Below are 24828 nucleotides of genomic sequence, written 5' to 3' on the forward strand. Positions count from 1 at the left end.
CTGCACTATGCACCTGCCAAACTGATGCTGGGCCCTTCTACTTCACCAACTCACACTTTCCACCATGGTTAAGTATGGTCAAACGAACCTCATTACTGACACGGAATGGTGAGGCCTTCATCCAGCAGTGCATTAAAAAGGGTTTTATGATATATACACACACAAACACGTGTTCCTGTAGCCCCATGTAATTGACCAAACACGCATCAAATGTGTCAACCCGTAAAATGGCCTGAGAAATTAGTGATAAATGACATAAACGGCTTACGGGGGCTTGAGCATTTTATTGGAACTGATATGTAGAATACATTTAATGCTTTTAAAAAAATCACACTCAAATCAGTTTATCGTCAAAAATTAAACTGACAATCTACTCATCTTCTGCTATATCATCTCAGTGCACTAAAAACGGCCAAGAGAATTAACTGGGGGAACTATGGAAATTGGCCTTGTGCCATTTGTAAAAACATGTTGAATGAATGCATTGTCATTCGGTCTGCAGGTTAAACATTCGGTGCAAGGTTTAATGTATGATAGCCAGCAGTATCTTCTTGTAGTCTCCACTGCAGTCGCCAGCAACATAGGAGGCAAGTGTCTTCTCATATTTTTTCTGGAAGGTATCTTTGATGGTGCCCAAGTCAATCTGCACAATTTGACATGCATTTCGTTTGAACACGTTGGCAAATATTGTAATGGCTTAGAAACAGGGGTAACAATTACAACGTGTTACTCGACCAAACACATTATCTCACAACCAGGCCATGGAAAATGGAAACGTTTAAAACCCAGCGCAGGCCAGAGGCATATAATAAGTAAATAAAGATAAGAGATTTATGCATAAGAGATATACGATGTGTATCTAGAAGATAGATGAGAGGGTAAGAAAACGTGATGAGCAGTGCTGTGAGAGAAGAGAAAGGGGCGAAGTGTATTTTTTAATCATTTATATTAAGTTCGCTTGCGCGCTTAGGACCGTGCAAATTTTTCGGTCGTTTTTGAACCCACTTCCCGTGATCCAATCGAGCTGAAATTTTGCACACAGACTCGTTGTGCGTGATAATTAATGTTCGTAAAAAATTTTTTCCAAAATTTTACACTTTTTAGGACAAAAATATTATATTTAATTACCAATTGCTTAATGGTGCAATGCAATCATCTGACCCATAGGTGGCAGCCATCTCAAGCCAGAGGACGAGAGGACTCTAGCCGCCACGTATATAAAGGATTGATAGTGAAAAACTTTGTTTTTACGGGTTATACTTGTTACAACACTTTGTGCCATCAAACTGCAGTCCACAGTCTCCAAGCTGACCCCACCGCACCACCGCCCCTCCCAACTTCAGCCCCCCTACGTCACTACAGAGCCTACATACTGACCACGATGGTTTACTTTAATATTCTCCACACTTTTCTGTGAAATAATTGACTCATGCAATTCCAAAGTGAAGGTGGACCGTGTTTAATAGTAAATTGGAGTTACGTCGTGAGTCGGAATAAAGCTCTCGGCGGGCCGGGGTGGGGCCCTTGGGCTGGAGTTTGAACAGCCCTTAAATTAAACCCTTCAGCACGAGTTTAATTAATATAATGGCACGCAGCTAAATTTGCCATGCAGACATAGATTCACAGCAATCGATTAATGATATTCTGCACGTATGCCGATGGTCCCCACGAGTGAGATTTAAATAGAAATGACCCCTCGTTATTTCTATCCTGACATCAGCTGCTGCATATGTCATAGTATTCAACGAGCAGCGGCCTAAGCAATGACTTGCTAAAGCGCCTACTTTACACGAAAATAAATCTCACTGGATTCTTAACAGAGTTTCTAGTCCCAAGATACCCCCCCCCCCCTCCATTACACCCCTGATGAATTGTGAACAGAACACATTTCACGTGTCATTTTGTTCCTTTCTGGGTGACTGCTCCGATTATGAAATGTTCCGTTCATAACGCCTATCACGAGGGAGTGTGTACTTTTCCCCAGCCCCATCCCTCCATCCAAACAAAAGGCTTTGGTCATTACCAATTCAGTGCTGTTAGTGGTATGATGACACGAGAATATATGTAGAACGTCTTTCACACCGAACATAACCAACCGTGCTAATCGGAGGTGCGGGGGAAGGACAACAAACTGAACAGAAAAAGCAGTGCTAAACCCTATTATTATTAAATGAGTTTTCAATCTATATTTAAAAGTGCATAACTCCAGTGATTTCCTAATAAGGGAAGGAAGAGCGTGCCAGACGGCCACAGAAGCGCATCTGAAAGCGCGCAATGCAGTGGCCGTCTTTGTTTGATGGCTGTCTAAAAGCCGCTGCCCTCAAAGAATGTTGTCATTGCACTCATGTACCACTATCCCCCAGGGCCACTTACCTGGGAACGGCTGACAATGCAACGGATGAGTGTATCATCATCTGTGCCAACCCCTTTCATCGACTTGTATAGCTTCTTTGCAAAGTATTCCTGCGCATCCTCTGCACAGTGGACTGGAAGGACATCAAAGCTTTGTAAATTATCCGTATGAAAACACAGCGCATACTTCAAAAAGTTGGCGTAATTATGCTGACCATGTGCAGGGCGTTTTACTGGCATACAAACATACTATTCACCATGCCAAAGGAGTGAATGTTAAGTCTGGCGTTTTAAATGTCAACAATTGCATAGTTTGTAATGAACAGCAGGTAACACAATTACCAATAGCCAGGTAAGCATCCTGCAGCATCCCAGATGTTTCACTCTTGACGACATCTTCAATGTCCTCTCCATGGTTCTACAAAACAATAGAAAGCAACATGCTACGCAAGACTTGACGTCATATTACTTGTACATTACATAATCGGCTGCTATAACTGAAATAATGTATCATTTAGTGGAGATTTTAACGATTCAGAATCCATTGAGTTCAGTAATCATTTTCCGTTTTTTTCATCCCGTGCCCGTCGGGGTTATGTAAACGTATTGTAAAAACATTGATTATTACTCTTGTAATTCAGTGCATGCATCATGAGCTTTAACATGGATAGTATTAATCAATATATCATTATACCTGTAATTTAGAAAGTTTCCTTATTCAGAAAATGTATCTTAAGACTAAAATTCCGTCAAAATAGAGTTTCCAGAACACGCAAAGAGATATGTGCAAAATAACACAGGAAAACACAAGTTATTACAGCCCTCAAGGATCTGACACATGGCTGTAAATGATAAATTAATACAGTCATGTTATAATAGAATTTTTTTTTTTAAATGAGGATGTATCTTCTCCTATTAAGCTGTCTGACCAAGGGCAGCTGCTCACACAGTCCCAACCATACCTCGCCAATCTTCACCTGGCAACGCAAAACTACGTAACCACACTTCTTGAGCCGAAGAGATGAACTTGTCCATGAGCCCCAAACCAAATATTCTCACTTGACAGTACTGCGTGAGGTGGCATAACTTAGTGTTTCCAATGTATCTATGTAAATTATGTGATAACCACTGAAAAGTAAAGAGTTTTCAAGTAATTCACTCTTATGAACCATATACATATTTTGGTACAACTAAAGTGTTGGTATTTTAGGTGGTACCGATTTATGCTTTGGTCCATGAATTAAAGAGTTGAGATGGTTTTTCGCTGTCTTCCTCCTTGGAATTGTTCAGGCGACATCATCAATAAATGCAGTTTGATATCAATCCCAGGACACAGAGATGTGTATATATATGTACAACCCTTTGGTCAGTTAGATGTTTGATGTTGCTCCATGTGCCGGGAGCTGGGATTATATTCAGTTGCTAAAGAAGCTCCCAGAAGGTGGAGCTAAATGTCAGACACCGTGCTAAACAACACACAGTACAACCATGAAAACCATCAGAGAAATACGACCGTAAAAAACAAAAGTCCCAATGAGAGCACAAGTTAGGAAACGTCACGGCAAAAAGAGGTGAGGTCCCATGATGAGGTGAGGTACCGTTTTGTAAGCCTTGAAGGTGGCGCGCAGCTGCATCATGTTTCTCGTTGCCAGCACAGAGTTGAATGCCAGCTCGTCCGTTCCCCAGTGCCCTTTTCCTGCCTGCAACACAGGTCCAAAGTGAGAAACTCCACCAACACGCGCGGCCACCGCGAAACAGCGCTTCCATAGCACATCTGCAGCAAATGATGACGAGCGCTCTTGGGCACACGTCTGGCTCTGCACGAGTGGACCGATGAAGAGGTTGGAGCGGCAACACATTGTCGATCTTAAATGTCCCATATCACTAATTTGTGGACAATTAATTAAATCCATGGGAAGTAATTAGTGGATGTAAGAGCTAATTATTAAGAAACTAGCAGTTTTCTTGCAACAGGGACATTTATTATGCCATTGTGTGTAAAATCTGACCTTTAAATAATAATGGAATATATTTTCGAAGAATTAAAAAGATTACTTGCAGCACAATAGGCTGTTTAAATGTATAGCATACCATGCCGGACCATGTTTGTTTTTGCCTTGTGCATACCTCGTAAAGCTCCTTGGCATCACTGTTGGCCAACGACATATTCACATCGGTGCTTTCATCACGATTCCCCTATGGAGACAGAACCAAACATTTATGGAACACAAATATCAAACCTTTACAAGTTGATGTATTAGCCATTCGTAAAAAATGTGTTACATAAATGGATAAAATACTCACTAGCCATGTAGTCGCACCCAGCTAAAACATTTCAGAAGAGGTAAATTGTTTTCCTGCCAAAAGGACGGCGGACATACGTTTTCCTAACTCTGTTGCTATTTCAGATGAAACACCAATTACTGAACATATGGAAATCACTAGGCTATTCAGTAATGGGTTTTCATTGAAGAAAAAAAATCGGTAAAACGTATTGGTGACTTGTTCCTGTTGGTTGGAAACTATTGAATATTTTCCCATTTGCGACATGCAACAGCCGACTAAAAGTTTAAAGGTAGAAAACTGCCCCTTTAGCCACACACACTCTTCTCCTCCCCACCGTGCATCTCTGTCTCAGGTGACATTTCTTCCTCTCCCAATGAAGCGGTGCTACTGAAGTAATTTAACTTTTTTTAAATGCTCTCTTGCGTATACCATTGTTTTACCATAACGTGATAATTGGAGAACTTGCGTTGTGTAAAATCTAAGGGTTGTAACCCAGCAGGTCCTGAACGGATTTAAATATATTTAACTCTATCTTCCTCTCCAATGGTGGAGTTTTTTTTATGTCTACCGAATGTCTCCATTCACAGGTGGCTGGGTGGCTCAGAGGTCAGAGCACATGGCTCACAATGCTGATTATACCTGGGTTTGAATCCAGGATGCAATGCATAATTGCATCTGGTTCTCAAGCATAGCAAGTTGATAGGTCTAAGCCCAGTCAGGAGAGAAAATAAAAATACCCCCTTAAGACACGTTTGGTTTCACACTTTATTTGGATAAATTCAAGCCCTGCTAATTAAGAAATACAAATAGATCAATTTGACTGCTATGTGGTAACTTCATAGCAGGGTGAACAGAAACGTTTTAAGGATCAAAAAAGACATTAGAAGGTTTTTTTCTGAAATCCTGTCAAAAATCTCATCTGCAGTCGTCCACTGTGAGACAGGGCACACAGTTGTGCAAGATTTTTGGGATTCTTGACTTAAAGCTTTCGTGACTGCAGGAAGCGGTCGTCATCTTGAAGTTTGCGTTGCAATTGAAACGTCGTAGTTTTCTGTTATTTTTGATTATTTTCTTTGAACCTATCTACGTGACTTTACCGAAAGACCCAAGAATATATATTTTTGGGATTCTCATTCTCATTGCATGATGCCATCAGCACAATTTGTATAAATTTGGACATTCTTATTTATGTATAAAGCATGCATCCATTCATATGCAAATTTAACATGTTACATGTGCATAATGACAGATATACATAATAGTTTAATCAGTTGAACACGTAGGCTTTTGCAACCGATGTTTTTTGGGTTAAATCGCGTAAACACAAAGATGTCATTAAACATGCCACCACCTGAGACAGCCAATTCGTAAGGTTTGTTACGTAAACAAAACGTGCCAATTAGTTACTACTTTGGCAAACTCGAATAGGAAATGTTGTGGGTTTACCTTCCAATATACTGATGCATGAAAAATCCATTGTTATGATCCATGGAAGTCTATTTTAGTCATCGTGCCCTGTCACTTGTGTGGCGACCCCTCACCTGTACCAGGGCGACCAAAAGCTTCTCCACCGCACCGCTGGTCTCACTCTTCAGGTCTGACTCAAGGTCCCTGTCAAAAACTAAACGAGGTTCACAAACATTAAACGAATGCACAGTGTGCGTGTGTGTATGTTATTTTGTGAGGAGCGCCAGTATGAACTTTAGCATGCTACGCTACAAACCTGGCGACCCGAGATTGATTCCTAATTACGGCCACCACCAGTGACGATTATCTGAATCGGTCCTGGGCCTCTCCCTGAGTCGACTCAGTCTCAAATAAGTATGTCGTGTAGTGTGTGTTTTTTCATTTGCTACGAATTGTCAATGACGAAAATCAGTGTTTTATTACACAAACATCAACCGTGTGCGTATCTCATACTCACGTTCATTGTAGACGAGGCGCATTCTTTGGATTTGCTGGAAGCAGAGAAAAATAATAAAGTGTTAGCTTCTTCATTGTTAGCTTGACTGCAAACTTGTTTTTTTATGATTATCTATCAGATACATGGAAGTGTGTGGGTAGAGTGTGTGGCTTGGGAAGAAAATCCATCTTGGGGCCAACGTGGTGCCTTAATCCCTCCAGAGTCAATCAAATGAGTGACAATTTGTGAAGTCAACTGTGGTTTTCTTATGGATAGTCTGAACCCCACCACAGAAATGTGGAATTTCCACCACTGGCTCTGGCTCAGGGGAGGCCCTCATCCAGCAGTGGATTCTTATGAAGAGTGCTGTACAGTGTATACAAATGGCTGAGGTGTGAAAGTATTTTAGCATTCATTGTTTACATAAAGCATTTGTATTTGTCCCAAATTCCATCACATTTCGACTCATTGCAAATTATTATTTGTTATTCATAGTTTGTCACAAAACTGTCGAATGCCGTCTAGCACATCTGGTATTTCGCCACCAAGTAAAACAAAACTGAATTGCAGTGCAATGAGATTTGTTTTGAAATATCTTACATAAACCAAGCAGAAAAAAACTAACTCAAATATCTTAAAGCCAAAACCATTAATAATTGACTTGTTTGACTTGTAACGATATATATACATTCTATAATACACTATCGACATCTATTATGGTCACAGCAGAGTTTGGACCATAGATTGATAGGAAGTTGGCAGAATGGCAGTTAATTCTGCTGTGGACACACATGTTGGGGCCTTGGGTTGATAGCCTTGCTGGGGTCAGTGACTATCTTATGTTTACCACAGCTAACAGTGCTAATAAATGTTACAATGTGATAATCTTGAATGATAAGACGTTGAAGGTGGTTCCCACATCAACAACCAGATACCCTACGACAATGAGATATGCATGTAATAAAATGGTTTGATTCTTGTGTTCGCAGGATCTGATTTGACAGTTAGTCAAAGGCAAGCGTGGAAAGAAGACGTCATTGCTCGTACAACACCAATTTATTACCTACACCTTCGATGAGCACGGTTGGCTACGTACGGTGAGAAAGTTCAACGACCTAACATTGTCTACTGAATGAAGATAGCAAGCAACAATACTACATTTAATCCGGTGGTGTAGTGGTTATATTGCTGCTACTGAAATTCGAATGCCTGCAACGACTAACATCGGTGGTGAGTTATATCATAACTGCTTAAGTTCTCCGTCCATCACCAACCCGCACTGACCAGCATTGTGAAGTATGGTAAAACAATCCCACATTAACGACATGGCATTTGGAGGCCTTCATCCATTAGTGCATTGAGAATAGCCGGAACAAATGTTTTAATCTCATATAATTACGAAGAATATACGCTTTACATTTATGTTGGATGTTTTCAATATGGATGTTGAAATGTTAAGGATCACTGAATTATTACACTCATGAATAAATTATTGGGTTTTGATGAGGTCAAGAATTGGATAATTGGAAAAAGTATTTGCATTCCTTTCCATTGCTCGCTAATCAACACCAGTGTATGAAATGTGATTCGCTCATTGAACTTCGCAAGTTCAGACAAATATTCATATTAAGGTCATGGTAAACATAAATTTTCCAAATTTTTCTTACTATTCCATCATTTGATTCATGACTAAATCCTGTCTCTTAACAACTCCGAAAATATAATTTCAATAATTTATTTACGAACGTTTCCATTTTATAATACAGTACTAACGTAGTAGCAATAATAACGGAAAAAAATTGGTCAATCCACTGCTGCATGAAGGCCTCCCCATGCCATGTCAGTCATGTGGGGTTGTTTGACTCTACTTCTGATATCACTCGCTATTAATGTCAGTGTAGCCGGTGTGAGCTCGCCTGTGATTAATCACACGTACAATTGCGCACTCTGCTAATCGCTACGGGTAGCCAGGTGCGGTTATACTGGTAGGAACCACCTGGTTCCACCAGCCCACAGGGGATTATTGTGTCCGTCCGTCGTGCATCCAAAAATGGGAGGGGTGGGGCTGGGTGGAGAGGGGAGGATGGGGAGGGGCTGGGTGGGGAGGGTGGGGAGGGGCTGGGTGGGGAGGGGAGGGTGGGGAGGGGCTGGGTGGGGAGGGGCTGGTCACCCCGTGGTGCCCTTATAAAACTCAACATTTAACCTACTCACGCCTGCTTGTGCCCGCCCTCACAGTCGGGCATATTTGCGGAATACACCACGCCGCCGTTGACCCTGGCCATTAACCGAGCAACTCAACGTTCCTACCAGCTCCCTCCGCAGGAATGTGTTTATAAGAGAAGGAAATGTTGATCAATGATTGGACTCCCAGCCCCATTTGCACCCAGGAGAGTACGAGGCATGCTCCCAATGTATATTTGGGCGCTCTTGGTGCGTGAGGAATTCAGCTGCGGTGTTGTGATGTGGAGGGTGCCTCTGATCGCTAATGCAGAGACGCAATTTGCCCTTCTGAGGAACACTTCGAAATAAAGTTCCGCCGTTTCACAAATCCTCTCGGTGCTCGGCTGTTGTGGAGTAGCCCACTTCTCCGGAAGGCAGAACACAACGCAGAAGACCTACTCTCTCATCGTTTCTGAACTTTACAATACATATTTTTAATTGTTGCTGTTTATTAACCCCACCTGTACCCCCTGGCAAGGATTCATGACGGGATGAGAGGGGTCAGGGCGGACGAGCTACATCAGCCATAGTGGGGAATTGAATTAAGAGAGATGGGTTCATAGCGCAGTATGTGACACTGTTTCACGCTTAATTTTTATATTTTGACTAGCTTTACTACCCGGCTTCGCCCGGGACTTGGATTCTTGTCTTGGATTAATAGACGGCCTACGCGGAGGGTGGGGGGTGGATGCGTGACGTCAGCAGGCACACTGCGTGACGCTGCCGCATGCGGGTGACATCACAGATGTGACATCACGGCTCACTTGCCGTGCAAAATATATCGAATATATGCGCCTCCCCCCCCAAAATACAAAAGTCTATTGTTATACTTTGTGCATTGTGTACAGTCTGGAAGCTAACCACATGCCAAATTTCATGTTGCATGTCGGGAAGTAAGCTAAACATTTCGAACAGACACACATATTCACAAATTTCACTTTTATATATTTAGATGACATTTGTACCCGATGTCCACATCCCATTTTACCCAAAATTCCCTTCGTGAAACACCCCTAAGATAATTTGTGAAGCATAACGTTGCACAGTATCTGAATTGTACATATTTGCAATAAAGAGAAAACAACAACCTATATTTAATTATATGCAAACATAAATTGCATAAACATTTGCGAATAACAGTTAACCCATGTTTTAGCAAGCCTACTGCAGCATACAAGGTTATATTTTTAAATGACTCTCTTCAGCTTGTGTGATACAAAACATTGCATTCTAAATGTGGTTCCAATATACATTCGTAGACGTAAAATGGGCAATATCTCAATATTTAACTGGATGAAAACATGTCAATGTGTCTCCATTGTTGTCTTGCCCAGTGCAGGAAAGTCCACATTCCTATGCCGGAAGCTATGGCCTATTCATTTCGGATTTATTCTGTTGTATTGTTTAACTGTTATTGTTGTTTTGCGGAGCCTATTATCCGCCTGTAGTTCTTAAAATGAAAATAACTTGCTGTGTAATCAATAATAGTAAATTGGCACCATCGATGGAATAGAGCATATAATGATCCCCCCCACCTCACGTCCCCCTCCACAGCCCCCTTGCAATTTAACTTCGGCAATATTTGTGTTATGTTTTTTTGTACATTTTAGTGTCTATGGCACCTCTAATGGCTGCAGCGGGCATGTGACTTAAACTACATATAACACGTTGGATCACGATATTGGTGTTTGTCTTGTGAAGATAAAAAAAGCCACTAAAAGGATTTTTCAGAAGAAGTTCTGTGAAACTCTACTTGCATAGCAATATTCGGACAAACGGGGGTCACACTTCCCTGCGAGCTTTCCGAATAATGACCATGATGTGATACCGATAGCACACGGGAATGAAATCGATATACAAAACCAAAAGGCAGTTGGTAAAGTTGGTAAAGTTGATGTGTCCACTGCGAGTGGCGCGGTGTACTGTGGGTGGCTGACTGCGGGGAGAGACCTTGTTGGTGCGGGTGCACAAGATCTCCACGAGCACTTCCTCATCCGTGCCAGCGCCCTTCATGGCCTTGCGCAGCTCCTTGGCATCGTACACAGCCGGCAGGTCCATGAGTGCCAGCACCACCTTCTCCAAGTCGCCCTTCAGCTCACCCTTGAGCACCTCGACCAGGTCCTGCACAGCAACGTCACAGCAAAGGGAATGCCTCTTTTTTCCCACAGTGCATCCGAGCTATGCCGAGGCCATGTCAGGCAATGACGGTGCAGATGAGGAGACACCAGGTTGCTTTTTTCCACTGCATAAGCCGAAGCTGTGTCATTGAGGTCACATGCATTGAGAAGATATGGTGACACTACGTTTGAGTTGATGCACACACTCTCACACACTGGTCTACACATACCCTCACACACACACTTCTTCAGAACCCCAAGGCTCTGACTGAAAGTGAGTTTATTGATTCTGTTTGGGTGTGATGATGTCAGACACATTGCACATATAATTATTCCCACCCTAGGTACAGTTTGGCCCCTAGCCAGATTCAGATTTCTTGTGAGGCCAGTTGAGCACGATTTGGTTCCAGCTCGGTTCAGTAAATTGCCAGTGGAAAACCAACCATAATGGTCAATTGCACAATGATGGATCAGATCAGGTGTGCTAAGGTAAATGAGATACAAAGCACCCAAAGCCTGGTCCCACACGCAGCGCCAGATTAAAGCAGGGGCCTCAGATTTTTAGAGACCCGCTAATTTATACTCCTTTATAATGGCCAAAAAAAAATACTGTAGCACTGTGAAAAATCATATAGGTAATTTGGCTTCGGGTATGAGTAGTGGTAATAAAATAAAGGTAAGGAATTTGAATATAAAAAACAAGACCCCCTAAAACTAAAACAACCCTGGCCCACATCACCACGTTAGTCAGCGTGGTTTGGTAAAGGAGGGGCCAGGATCGTTTCAGCCATAACTAGCCCCTCATATTACCCATGGCTGGGAGTCGAACTCAAATAGTCAGGTTCATATGATAGTATACTGAGCATTGCACCACGACTCTACCGTAATGATTTTTTTATGTAGTGATAATAGAGAAATTGTTGCTTTGGGCTTCCCATTACAGCTCTGCAGCTCGCTAACACAATCGCTCATGTTGTCGTTCCATCATGAATGCATGACATATTTCGTTGCTATCAGCATTTGAAGCCACAACAGTGCAATAAATGGCGTGACTTGGCCAATGTTAGTTTGGCCTTGCCAACAGTCCAACAATAGAGGACAATCGCTGCTTTTATTGAATGACACATCGGAACCAGGAAAAACAAGATCAGTATATTTTGCAAGTGGAGCTATTCGATTTAAGTTACAGCATGTAATGACTATTTCCATATGAGGTCAATGAATAGTAGTACAACATTCAGGTTGCTGATATAGCTGCATGCATTTTTTTATTGCTATCCCTTCATTTATTTACCAAACTGCATAAACATCCCGATACAAGGATCATTTCAGAAGGGAAAAAAAACATACGTGTGGATTTTTGGTATTTCAATAATGAAACGTGCCACTTGGATCCCACTGCGTATTTTGTTATTCATAAAATGCATCCCAACTATGTACAGGGTGGTCCAGATGTCGTGTGGCCCCCACTTTATTCTCTCCAAATATACAAATGGGTGTTAAAACAGTAATGAATTAGCAAACAACATATGAGGAGTCAATGAATTGGGGATGATCAGACATCTGGACCACCATCCTGTATATAATAAACATTCAAGCAGACAAATCAATTAATTAGTGTTAGGTCAACGTAGAATCCACCGTGTGGTTATTTGACAAGAAAAATAATGTTAGTTCTATTTAATTGCATACCTGCGTTTAATTAACTTCAGCTGAGCAAATATTCACATTGGGTATTGCCAATATTGATCATGTAAACACGATACATGCAGAGACTGCTTTGGAATCACGAATGACTCACCGTATTACCTTGGCTCCACCTAGTGCCTGTTACCCTTATCGCAAGACGTTGCGTCCAGCCTAGCAACATTCTCCATATCACGCATGTCAGCAGGTGTATCACAGCAACGGCTTAACCAGCGGATGCGTCCTTTTGTTAATGCGGTCGTCATATCGCTAAGAGCTCAATGCAATGTTTGCTTTGAAAGAGATGGGGGAAGCTGGTTCATGGAAGCATAGTTTATGAGACCTACAGATTCATGGCTAAAACAATGGACAAAGTTAATAGGAATCATCATCAGCCATAATTCGTATGTATGTACGTTTGGACTTCTTTCGCTTGTAGCCGACCTGGCAAATCAGATGTGCGCGGGAAGGACAAACTAAACAGAAAAAGCAGTTCTAAAGAAATGAGTTTTCACTCTATATTTAAAAGTGCATAGCTCCAGTGATTCCCTAATAAGGGAAGGAAGAGCGTGCCAGACGGCCACAGAAGCGCATCTGAAAGCGCGCAATGCAGTGACCGGCATCGTTCGATGGCTATCCAAAATCTGATGGGAGGATGCCCCGAGTATGCGTGATGGTTAATGCTCCTTGACTGGATCAGCAAGGTATTGTGGTTCATTTGTGGCGAGCACTTTGTGTGTAATGAGTGCAACCTTATAATGCATTTGTTTAAAAGCGTCCCAAAGTCTCTGCTACCTGATAATTGGTTCTTTACCCTTCTATCTGGCAACAAAACTGACACCTTTTTACAAGGAGTCATGTTTGCATAGACCGCAATACCTGCAGTCATAATACAAACAAAAGAACATAACTCTGATAATGTGCACTGTCTTTTGTTTGTATTATGACTGCAGGTATTGCGGTCTATGCAAACATGACTCCTTGTAAAAAGGTGTCAGTTTTGTTGCCAGATAGAAGGGTAAAGAACCAATTATCATATTTTTACTGGCAAATGAGGTTCCCATAGTGTAGATCTCTGCTACCTCTCGGCGTCCTGTGATGCAACAATCCACCTCTAGCACCTGATAACGCACTGATTTCATCGCACCATCTCCCTGCTCTACTTCTTCTCGCTCCACTTCTTCTCGGTGGTGCATTCTATTCCTTGGCCGCCACGGCACTATGGTGGTTCTTTATCGGCCTTCTCACGCTGTTTTGTCCAAGCACATTACTTTCCTGAGCCGATTGCATGATGCCATGAACCTTGTCATGTTGTCTAATCCATCTGTTCCTAATTCTGTCTTTGGAATTAAACCGGTCACCAGTGTAGAAGCAATACACAAATACAACAAAACACAAGTGCAGTATTCATCGGTGAACATCTGGGGAAATGGTTCTAGACAGCAGCTGGAGTTAACCATGGCTGTCTGATTTTACCATCGCTATTCAATGGTTTTATAGAACACATTATTTAAAGGAACAGACCATTACCAACCAATGCTTCTCTAATGAGTGATCGAGTACAACATATTTATGAACTTGGCATGCCACATCTAGCTATGGCTGTGGCTACTCTTCATGTGCCTAGTAGTCCAGTCTACCAACGATCCTGAAAATATTCTACGTGAAATTAATCCATGTGTCAACCCACTGCTAAGGCCTTCTCACACCGTATTGGTAATGGAGGGTTATTTAAAAATACAAACTGCACCACGCTGTTCAGTGCTAGTTGGTGAAGGCGGAACCCAGGACCAGTTCAGATGATATTCATGACTTGCCACTGTGGCCAGGTATTAAACCTATATTGCCAGGTTCACTATAACTATCTTATTGTTAAACTTACACAGTCAAGATGAATGGCTTCATGATTTGAACACAAGGCGTCACAGTAGCAACTTACATCTCCAAATGAACGCTTGTACTCTTCCTTGACCTCGTGACGTTGCTTGGCAGTGCGATTTGCCAAAATTTCAATGATTTTATCTTCATCTGTGCCTAAAATGCCAAAAAAAACTATTAAAACATTGATGAACTTCAAAAAGGATATATTGGCTGTCACAATGACTGCAATACATGGTGTTAAGATGTACACAAGTGGGGAAAATGTTTCACCTAGTCCTTTGCATGCCTTCCTAAGGTCTTTAGCATCCTTGGCTGCATTGAAGTCAGCATAGGGGTGAATTGTAGGCTGCAGACAAAGAAAGAAAATGGGTGCACACATCCACATGTAGTCATTCGCACACTAAATCAGAGATGCGGTTTATACCTTTGCCTAACCTTGTAATAAAACAGAGAGTTGACTGGATTTTATTACAGGATACTTTGAAGTCAATTTACAGTCGTGTAATCTGTAGGTTGAATTGTGCGGATGGTAAAAAAAATATTGCCTAAAATGTGCTTTATTTAATTTACTCGAACCATGGTAAATGTTTAAACCATCATGGGGCTTTCATGAATCGATATCGTACGTGCTGACCGAACAGTCACTAAACCCAAAGGGCAGGGACTTAAACGAGCCACTGCTGAAATGCTTCGAAGCTTAAATAGTATCATGGGTTATGACTATGTTGTGATTGCATGTTTTCACATAAGGTATGATTTTTTTTAAAGGAGCATGATAACTTTTTACACGAAGTGACTCTCAGATAAAACAAACTCAAACTCACCAGATTAAAAAAATAGGATCGAAGCCAAATAAAATATTTTACAAATCGATTTGTTCAGTAACAAAACACAAACTGTTATTAAAGGCAAAGAATACAAACGTGCAAAGACTTCAATCAAAACACAATCAACTCCCATCTTTAAAAGTCGGTGCTATAAAAAAAAGTCTACGACTATAGCAGTTACCATTTTTTTTTACAAACTTTTAACAGCTTTTGGGGACCACATTATTAATTAGACTTTTTAAATGTAATAAGTTTTTGCTCAACGAGCATATATGCATTTGAATTGTATCTACGGTAACATGGTCGATCGATGTTCCCTTAAAAACAGTCACGCAATTTTAAAAAGGGCAAACATGCTGCGATACGCACGACAGAAAGGCAGGTGTGTGTGTGCAGGAAGATAAGATAGGTGGGCGCACACACACGCACACATGAAGACAGATCCATTTTAACACCCAATCAGTTGTACCATTTGTCGTTAAATTAGTAAAGCAAGACACAAAACGGAAAATTGTTGGCAAGCATCGAACACGAGTTTGCCTCTACCAACCCAGCGCCAAAAATTACCCACTCCAGACACACTGCAATTAAGAGCAAGCAGCTACTGCATGAAAAGCAGCAATTTGAAACAAGCTTAAAGCCGCTCATGGTTTGTACCATCCCATAGAATGCAGGTTATTCTTCCAACGTGGATGCCATTCTATAAAACTCAGCTCGTAAATTACATCGTTTATTTCAAACTATAATCATGCGAGATTAAGCAGGTTTCAAGCTGCTTAAAGCTGAATATGACAACAAATCACAATCATTTATCGAAGTAAATGATTAAGAGAACATTCACACTCTCAACATTTACCCGCAAAAAATGAAAGCAGCACACACAAGCTACTGGAAACGCAAATCAGAGACGTTCAGTGAAAATGTGACTTTATTGTAAACTATAGAGGAAGAATGCATTTTTTGATTTATGATATTTAGATACCATAAATGATATGAATACACTTAATATTAATTCGATCATCGTCACTTCTAAGTTTAAAAAAAGATCATACGGCCAGCAGAAGTTTCTTCGGCTTGATTTTTTGTTTCTTTTTGAGGTTACACTGGACATTAAACAAAAGCATTGTATGTATTGTTTTTCATAAAAGAGTTTCACCTGCTTTAAACATTGACTTTACTTGGAGAAAAAAAGAACCTCTGACCTTCAATTTTATTAAGACACATACTCTAAATAAACAATACTTTAAATGTTAATGAATAAAAAACAATATTTCGCATGAAATGTTTCTGGTTCAGCATGGGCAGCAGTGCCTCCCTCGTACACGAAAGCAACGGAGTTAATTATAATGGATCTTAGACTTGAACAAAACCCGCACTCCTTCATCCACCCTACGATGTGTAGCTGAGATAAAAAAAAAATTCAGGCTGAGCTAATCAGGTGGAGACACATTACGAGTCGAGAAGATCTGAAATTATTGTTGTCCATTAAAACATTCTGCACATTGTGACCGTTTTAAAAAAAGGTTACATTCTATTTACTGCTCTCGTTGTTTTTTGAAATATGGAAAAATTATCCCATGAGAATATTTTCTGGACTTCAGATCCATAGGGTAACTGAGGGTCCAGGGCACTAGGATTGTATTACCATTTTACATTCAGATGTTTTGAGACTGTACGTATGCAGTGAGCTAATTAAATTACAGTATATTATATTAACTGTAATGAGTATACATTTAAATATGCTTATGAAGATCGCATGTTTTTCTTTGCAAGAACGTCCCAATCGTTAACGATTCGTCGCGGCAAAATCATTCATTTAAAATTTACAACAGTAAACAAAACCACGCATATGTAAAAAAAAAAGATTTGATGATACTGCATTGGCAGTTGTGCACGAGCACAAATAACAGAAAAAAACTCAACACATTCGTGAATACAACCGACTAAAAAAATAGGTGACGTTTTAAACAATGGCATTTCTCTATGTACTGTGAAGAGCCTTTGCCCAAAAAGTCGCCTATATCATTTAGTATTTTTAAGGCAATGTGTTGAGTTTTTTTATTCCTATTGTCAGTGGTCCTCTGAGTAATTTGAAGTGGGAAAGATGTGTGTATTACGAGCCAAAAACATGCCCATTATTTTCGACATATAGCACAGCAGTCTCTAGAACACAATGCAGTTAAGAGGGTGTATGCACGATTTGGTGCAAATGTTATCATTAACACGAGTTCTTATTCTCACCTGTACGTTTCCCATCTTGTTTGGTAGCAACTGCCTTCTGGTAAAAAAAAACGTGTCCTCGGAGATTTGAGTTCATCTGAGGAGCCACTTAAATAGAGGTGCCCATTGTTTGCACAATCCGTACCATCCACCACCCCCCGGACCAATGCCCCCCCCACCTCCTCCAACCCCACATCGTCACTGATAACAAGGCGTGCCAGGCAAAGCAGGTGATAGGCACATTACCAGTCATCCAACTACTGAGAAATGCAAACAACAGCTTTTATTTGCACAAATGCAAAGTAAATGTGTAATGACCAACAGTGAGCACGCAGGAAGGTATGGGCATTATGCACACTATGGTGCGTATTCTTTAAACTACTACAGGAGGACACTTTACGATTACTTTGACAAGCAGCGAGAATATAAAACAATGCTGATGCACTAACAACTCTGCAAGTTGGTACAAAACGTCTGCATTAATGGTATGCCCTCTTATGCAAGAAAACTTGCAACCGTTTAAAGTATTTCCCATTAAAAAGCAATGTTGATTTAAATAATTAATTAATTAATTGATATGTTGTGGCTTTTTGAGTGTAAATTCAGCTCACTTGGTATCTATAATTAAAGACATCTCACTATCTCTAGGTGATTTGCTTGTCAGTTTCGATGTAGTTTCTTTGTTTGCCAAAGTTCCTGTGCCTGAAACCATGGCAATCATTGAAGATTTGGTCCAACAAGGACTGAATGCTGATGTACTGGCCCTGGTGAGACACTGCCCCACCAACACTTACTTCACCTGGAATGGAACATTCTACAAACAAGTTGAAGGTACCCCAATGGGTTCTCCCTTATCTCCAGTGGTAGCCAATGTTTTCATAGAAAAAATTTGAGACAGATGCCATCCAGGCATCCATCCTATGTCCTTCCTTGTGGAAGAGATCTGTAGATGACACGTTTGTCATCTGGCCACATGGCCTGTCAGCTCTGAACCAATTCTTCAACCACATCAATTTCATACACCCAGCCATCAAATTCACCATGGAGATAGAAACGGATGGCAAGTTACCATTCTTGGAAGTTTTAATCGAAAAGAGACCAGATGGCTCATTGGGACACTGTCTACAGGAAAGCCACCCACACGGATGCCTATCTGAAACCTGACTCCCACCACCATCCAGCCCAGAAGAATTCCCTCATCAAAACTCTAAACCACAGGGCTCGTTGCATTTTCGACCATCACCACCTAGCCAGTGAACTGGAGCACGTACACCAAGCCCTCAAGATTAATGGATATTCGAATTGCACAATCTGTAAAGCTGTCACCCCAACCGTTGGGAGAGAACCATCTGAGGACCCAATCAAAACCATCACCTTGCCATACATAGCAGCGGTCACTAAAAATATTTCCAAAATCATGAGCAAACACAAGATCCAGGTTCGATTCAACACAGTATATACAATTCGTGATCTGATCCCATCTGTGAAGGATGTGATCCCTGACATGCAATACCCCGGTGTCTACAAACTAAGTTGTGCCTGCGGCAGTAGTTACATTGGAAAAACCCAGCGACATGTCTCAGACCGTGATCGTGAACATAAGGCGGATCTGAAATACTGTCGGACTAATACCTCTGCCGTGGCTGATCATTGTTTTAACGCTGTAGGCACACATGAAATTGATTTCTCCAAGACGAAGGTACTATGCAAACCCACAGGCTATCAACAAAGATTTGTTCATGAAGCCATCCAGATATATAAACACAGACAATTTCAACCGAGAAGATGGGTACAAACTGAGCAATCATTGGAAGGATGTTATTAACCAGGTAAAGTCATAACTGGCTGTGATGCTTCCATCCTACCTGCCGATGTTAAGTTATTTCCGACTCTCTGAGTTACATTACTTTGTTAAATGTCTTTACATTAACAGGCTAAATGTCTCACTAACATAGCCGCTGCTTCCCTTTTCCTCGATGTGGCGGTGGCTCTCGTTGTGTAATAGGCTGAATGTATCTCATTAACACAGCCGCTGCTGCGGGAGCCATCTCACATTGAAATGCTATTCTCTCGTCTCTAGCAATACAATGGCTTCTTCAGCACCGTAGTCGTGGGGTTACATTAACAGATTGACATGCTAATCTCTAGCAATACAATGGCCGAGGTATATTACTTGTAAATTTCATCTCTAGCCCTGCCCACTTACCCTTGGGTTGTACCCATCTCAAACCTATATAACCTCTTGCTGCAGTAGTTCTCTAGCTATATTTCTACCTGCCTCAGCAGAAAGCAGACGAGCAGTATTTTGATCTGGATTATGAAAGAGATAAAGTCAGTAATGTAGTCCAAAGTCCTCAACAAGGGTGGTAGGAATCAATGATTGAAGTTTACCAGAACAGTAACCATGGTAGGACACAGATCGATGAGTGATGAGGTGAATGACCGCCAGTGAGTGATGAATTATCAACCAACCTGATCCCTTTATGTTGAATATCTACAAAATACAGTGAGGCAAAAACTGAGTGCGCCACCCCAGATGACAACCATCCAACTTTATCCAAATTTGTGATTTGTAAATGAGTAATAATTGTTTAGAGTTAAGAGGCTTTGGCAATGAAACTAAACACAAGGAATTTCGATGCTCCCTTAGCCAAATTAGTAATATAGCCACTTCATAACAGATGTCACATGCAATTGTTGTGCCAAACAGATGACTGGTTTGATAACGGATAAGAAAATCATGGTTAAATATTATGAGGGAATCTGTGAAATTGACAGTTGCAGGATATTAACATTATTGAATGGGGTTTTTAGCTGAACGTGACCCGATTTTTACCATCCCCAATCAAAAAGGTTTTTAAGTCAACGGTGAGTGATGGTAAAGAGTCTGTGCTAGGTACAGCTAAATGTCTATTACGTTAAGCTGGTGATTTAAATCAGTATCGTGCGAGTAATTGTTGGTTATTTGAAAAACAAAACAATGCTATTGTATTCCTTATATCCAGATATAATCACCCAAACTACTGTGCATTCGGGATTTAGTTTGAATTGGTCAGAATGGATTTGATTACAATATACAAGTGTGGTGAGTCCAACTGAGTCACAGACGTTATTCTTTAGATGCAACACACTTATTGTAACACGTATATACAAAGGGGTAACTGCCCCTTTACCAGAAACAGCCTGGGGTGGTGACCACCCAGCTAACTACACTATACGTAGGAGTTACAGCGACGAAGGGTCGGACCCTCACTCGAGTCCACGGCCACGTGTTGATTCCTCGTAGGACATAGAGCTTCCAGCTTGTAGACGTAGAGCTTCCAGCTTGTAGACGTAGAGCTTCCAGCTTGTAGAACGAAGCGACCCTAGTCCCTCTCAGGGACCCACCTTATTTCCTCCTGGGTCGGGGCCGCTTCGCCCTCGGCCACGCCCGCCTTCTCGAGGGTTCTAGCGCCCTCTCGATAGCTCTCCCTGGACACGTGATCACTCCGGATCACGTGCCTACGGGGACAACCAGAGTCCCATGGCCCGGGGCAACCCTGCCTCTGGGCTGACACTCTCCCGTTCCCCCTGTGGGAGCCCGCACTGCACGCCATGCGTGGTGCCCGCGCTATCCCAGCGCCCACCAAGCCCCGCTAGGGCTGGTACTACACCCGCCTACGGGGTGTACACGATGACAGGGCATCGCGCGCCACGGCCCTCTCGGGCCGGCACCATACAGTGACATCCCTGATGTCACTACACAAGTAAAACAAATTGAACAAAATTAACGTTTTTTTGCGTGAAAAAAGTTAGTTGTAACTTACAAATGGCAGTTAAATAAAGCCATGATTCTAGTATCACTAGAACAGAATTTAGTTGCATCCTTAATGCCCATGTTCAATGAGCATATCTGGGCAGTTAGCTGATCTCTTATGAGGCTAAAATGCCCTGCGGCCTGCATATTGCCTCTACAGACAGGCTGTCTAAAATGTTGTCCCATATCAGTGAGTCAAATTATGCAGTTCTTAAAAAAAACATATAAAAACAATGTACAATGCTGTACGTATTAGTACCGTTTTGTCATCATCTCCAGCATTAACATAGTTATAGTTGAAAGATCATACACTTACAAGTATACTACTGTAATCTGCATCAATGTCTATGCTCCCTGCCTTTATTAACCAGCACTGACCAGCATGGTGTGGGGAGGCCTTCATCAAGCAGTGGATTGACACTGTACACTTTTTTATATTCAAAAACATACGTTTATAAACGATGTAAAATATGCTTAAGCCGAATTTAACAAGCAAGCATACATTGAGTAAAGTGGGACTGGGAATGGAAATCAAATAGTTTTTTTAGAGCAGATAACCCTTATACAATGCGCCCTTTCAAAATGTACCAACATAACACAGAGGAGTGACCCTGGCACAGCCTGGTACGTTATAGAGTCTAAAGTTTGTCGCGTGTAGATAAGCCACGTCAGTAAAGCCGCAATGTGTGTAAACCTTGCAGCGCTTGAAACACATATTTTAATTCATTAGCTTTGGTACTCAACATATACAACATTGTTGATTTTTTGGCAATTAAAACGATAACTGTTTAATCGCCCCTCTTATTAGCACGCTTGGCTACATTACGGTGCATATATACACCTGAACAGCACTTCACTTGTTGCAAGTGCATATGAATTGTATCTTTTTTTGTAAACGTCGACTCGTCCGAGCCATTCTGTTAAGGAGCTAGGGGAATGGGGGACAGTGAGCAAACAACCATCAACATACAAGACATCTGTCACAAAGTTCATGCAGAATAACCATCTCCAAAGTGTTACAAGTGTTTATTAGAAACCATCTCGTATGTGATAAAAAAAACACTCCCGGACGCAACGTATTTTCGCTATTGCCTCTACCTGAGAATTACTCTGCAACCTGCCGCTGTGATTTGGTATCCATAAATATAATTCAATGGTTTACTGTGGGAAAGGGCCCGATTTGGTTAAACCGAGCTCATCTCCTACCATAAGGTCTAATGCAGGTGTCCAAAAGCAGGTGCTCTATATATTTAAGTTGAGCCAAATTCCCAAAGTGGCATTCTTTCCTGTGCTTTAAGATTGTGAGCTTAACTATAATAATACAGTTTTGGGATTGGTTAATGTAATGGCTGATGTGAGGTTAAAAAGACAACTTTCTAGGGCAACAGACAGAAAACCCCACGAGAAGCCTCGCTGGGATGACGAGTCGCCTTATCATGTAGCCTTTGCACGTCTGGGGATGGGCAGAATGCAATGCTCGTACGTTTGTCGCCCCGCCTTGGGGTAACTCGGGCACCCCTGGTTAGATGAGGGACAATAATTGACGCAGCGTGTGATAAGACTCACGGAGGAATTTGTATTGTTTTTTTTTATGTAGCTGTGATTCCGCTAAAAGAGTTTGTTCTTATAGCTGACCAGTCTTAATACAAAAGTAGCCAAGATATTACGCTATTCCAAAGCACTGCAGCTTGTCGTCGTATTTTAAATTCAACTATTGAATTTCATTGAATAATCGAAGTGCAAGTATTGTCCTTCAATCAGCTCTTATATTAACCGAATGAAATAAATCTGAATCTTCATTTAAACTGGATGAATCCGAGGAGCTATGAAGCTATTTTTCACAGGTGTCCAGTATTATCGTTACATGAAAGTGTTGTGATTATTTCAACTGCCCACAATTAGTTTGTAAACATTTATGACCGGAAGGATGCTATTGCAACATTTACGGCAGGACATTCCATTGCAGTGTACAGGGTAGAAGAAAGGAAGGTGCTGCCCTTCAATTGCCTCATCACACTGCTAGTGGAAGGCCTCCTCTATGGGATATTTGGTCTTCTCTTCCACGTTGATCAGACGTGCTTGAAGAGGTGGGCATACCCACATTTTACCCCATTACATGCCACCTAACGATCAATCTGTGTGCCCATTTATATGCTTCAGCTGCCGTGACAGAAAATGTAATTGAACCGGCAACCTCTGGATTGCAAGTCCAGTGTGACAACCATTGCACCGTGGCAGCTCATGCAATGGTGATGCAGTGGTTTTGCATAATGAAATTATAACCTGGCAAACGGTGTTCAACACGAGTCGTGAGTGATATATGAACCAGTCATAGGCTCCCCCTTCACCAATCCAACTGATCATTGTGGCGCATTATGGTCTCGCAACTCCCATGAGTAAAACAGTGTGGGGAGGCCTGCAATAAACGGTGGATTGATAAAGGGCTAAACATATAACCTTTGTACATTATAGATTAGTGTATATATGATGAAGTTGTCATAATATAGCTTGCATATAACTTCTAAGATATGCAGACATGTCTACAATTGAAGGTTTTTCAAGAATAAAATATTAAATAGAGCTTTACTTCGTTTGGCCTCGACTATAATACACTTGCTCTGATCATCCAAGAATTGGGAATTCCCACTGAACTAATACAAAACGCCATTCACGCATATTTTTTGAAGGTCTAAAAAATTAAAGTACATATGGGAAAGGTCTGGACTATATGTTAGATTGTCCACAATTTCCCGACAATTGTCATTGCACGCGAGCATATATTGTGCTGAAACGCCACTATTTTCTTCCCCAGTTCACGGCATTTTCAATGAATTTCAGACTTTTTCCCCAACAAATCATTATATAGCAATGTTTATTACATTTATCTGCAAGTCGATTTCAGGCCTTGTATGTCGCCAAAACAATGTCATTCCCATTCCAGGTGGGGCACCACGATGGCGAGAAGTTAAATACCTCGCTTGGTATACAGGTCGTGGGTTCGATCCTGACCTCAAAGCCTGTATAATTCGAGTTTGCATGTCCCCATGATTGCGTGGATTTTCTCTGGGTGCTCCAGTTTTTCCCTCCACATATAAAAACATGCTTTTAGAGTATATAGATGCTATAATTGTACATATAATAAGCCACTTCGTTGAGCTATCATTTGTGGCCAGGTCACTTTCTCAAAAAGAGCTATATAGTTCAGTGGGCATTACCTGCAAAAATAAAAAAAGGGTTTTTTGTTAATGTAGTTTACAATCGGCTCATGTACAGGTGCTAGAGGAATTTCTGCATGACATGACTGAGACATGGGTGGTGAGGGTTTGAGGAAGCATTCATCCAGTCGCGGCTTCTGAAAAAAAAGTTTAGAAAGTTGGTATGCTTTTTTCTTTCCTGAAGAACCTGAGTGGTTTCATTCAGTGCACTAGCACTCACTACATCTGGTGCAATGTAAATATCTGCTCTAAAAAGACAAAGGCGGCCAGGTGTGGTGCTGGCAACCCACCCCCTAGTGTGCCGTGCCGTCCTTTGTAGGTGCTC

The 24828-nt window shown here is 41.4% G+C and overlaps 1 protein-coding gene across 2 annotated transcripts; it reads right to left on the reverse strand.

Annotated features, from left to right (window-relative positions):
* Positions 1-269: 269 nt before the first annotated feature.
* On the reverse strand, positions 270-17666 carry LOC144718844 (annexin A13-like). 2 transcript variants are annotated; one of them, XM_078594413.1, is made up of 12 exons: positions 17514-17639; positions 16325-16375; positions 14716-14791; positions 14504-14598; positions 10712-10882; positions 6563-6596; positions 6180-6259; positions 4480-4548; positions 3951-4052; positions 2695-2770; positions 2374-2486; positions 270-643 (listed from the first exon to the last, which is right to left on the reverse strand). In XM_078594413.1, the coding sequence occupies exons 1-12, from the start codon at positions 17526-17528 to the stop codon at positions 524-526; spliced, it is 1002 nt and encodes a 333-aa protein (XP_078450539.1). In that variant the 5' UTR covers positions 17529-17639; the 3' UTR covers positions 270-523. The 2 variants fall into 2 exon arrangements, with proteins under 2 accessions (XP_078450539.1, XP_078450540.1); XM_078594414.1 differs by lacking the exon at positions 16325-16375 and having other exon boundaries at positions 17514-17666.
* Positions 17667-24828: the final 7162 nt, after the last annotated feature.

This window comes from Lampetra planeri, chromosome 5 (assembly GCF_965212315.1).
Source record: "Lampetra planeri chromosome 5, kcLamPlan1.2.h2, whole genome shotgun sequence".
In the NCBI taxonomy this organism is placed as follows: Eukaryota; Metazoa; Chordata; class Hyperoartia; order Petromyzontiformes; family Petromyzontidae; genus Lampetra; species Lampetra planeri.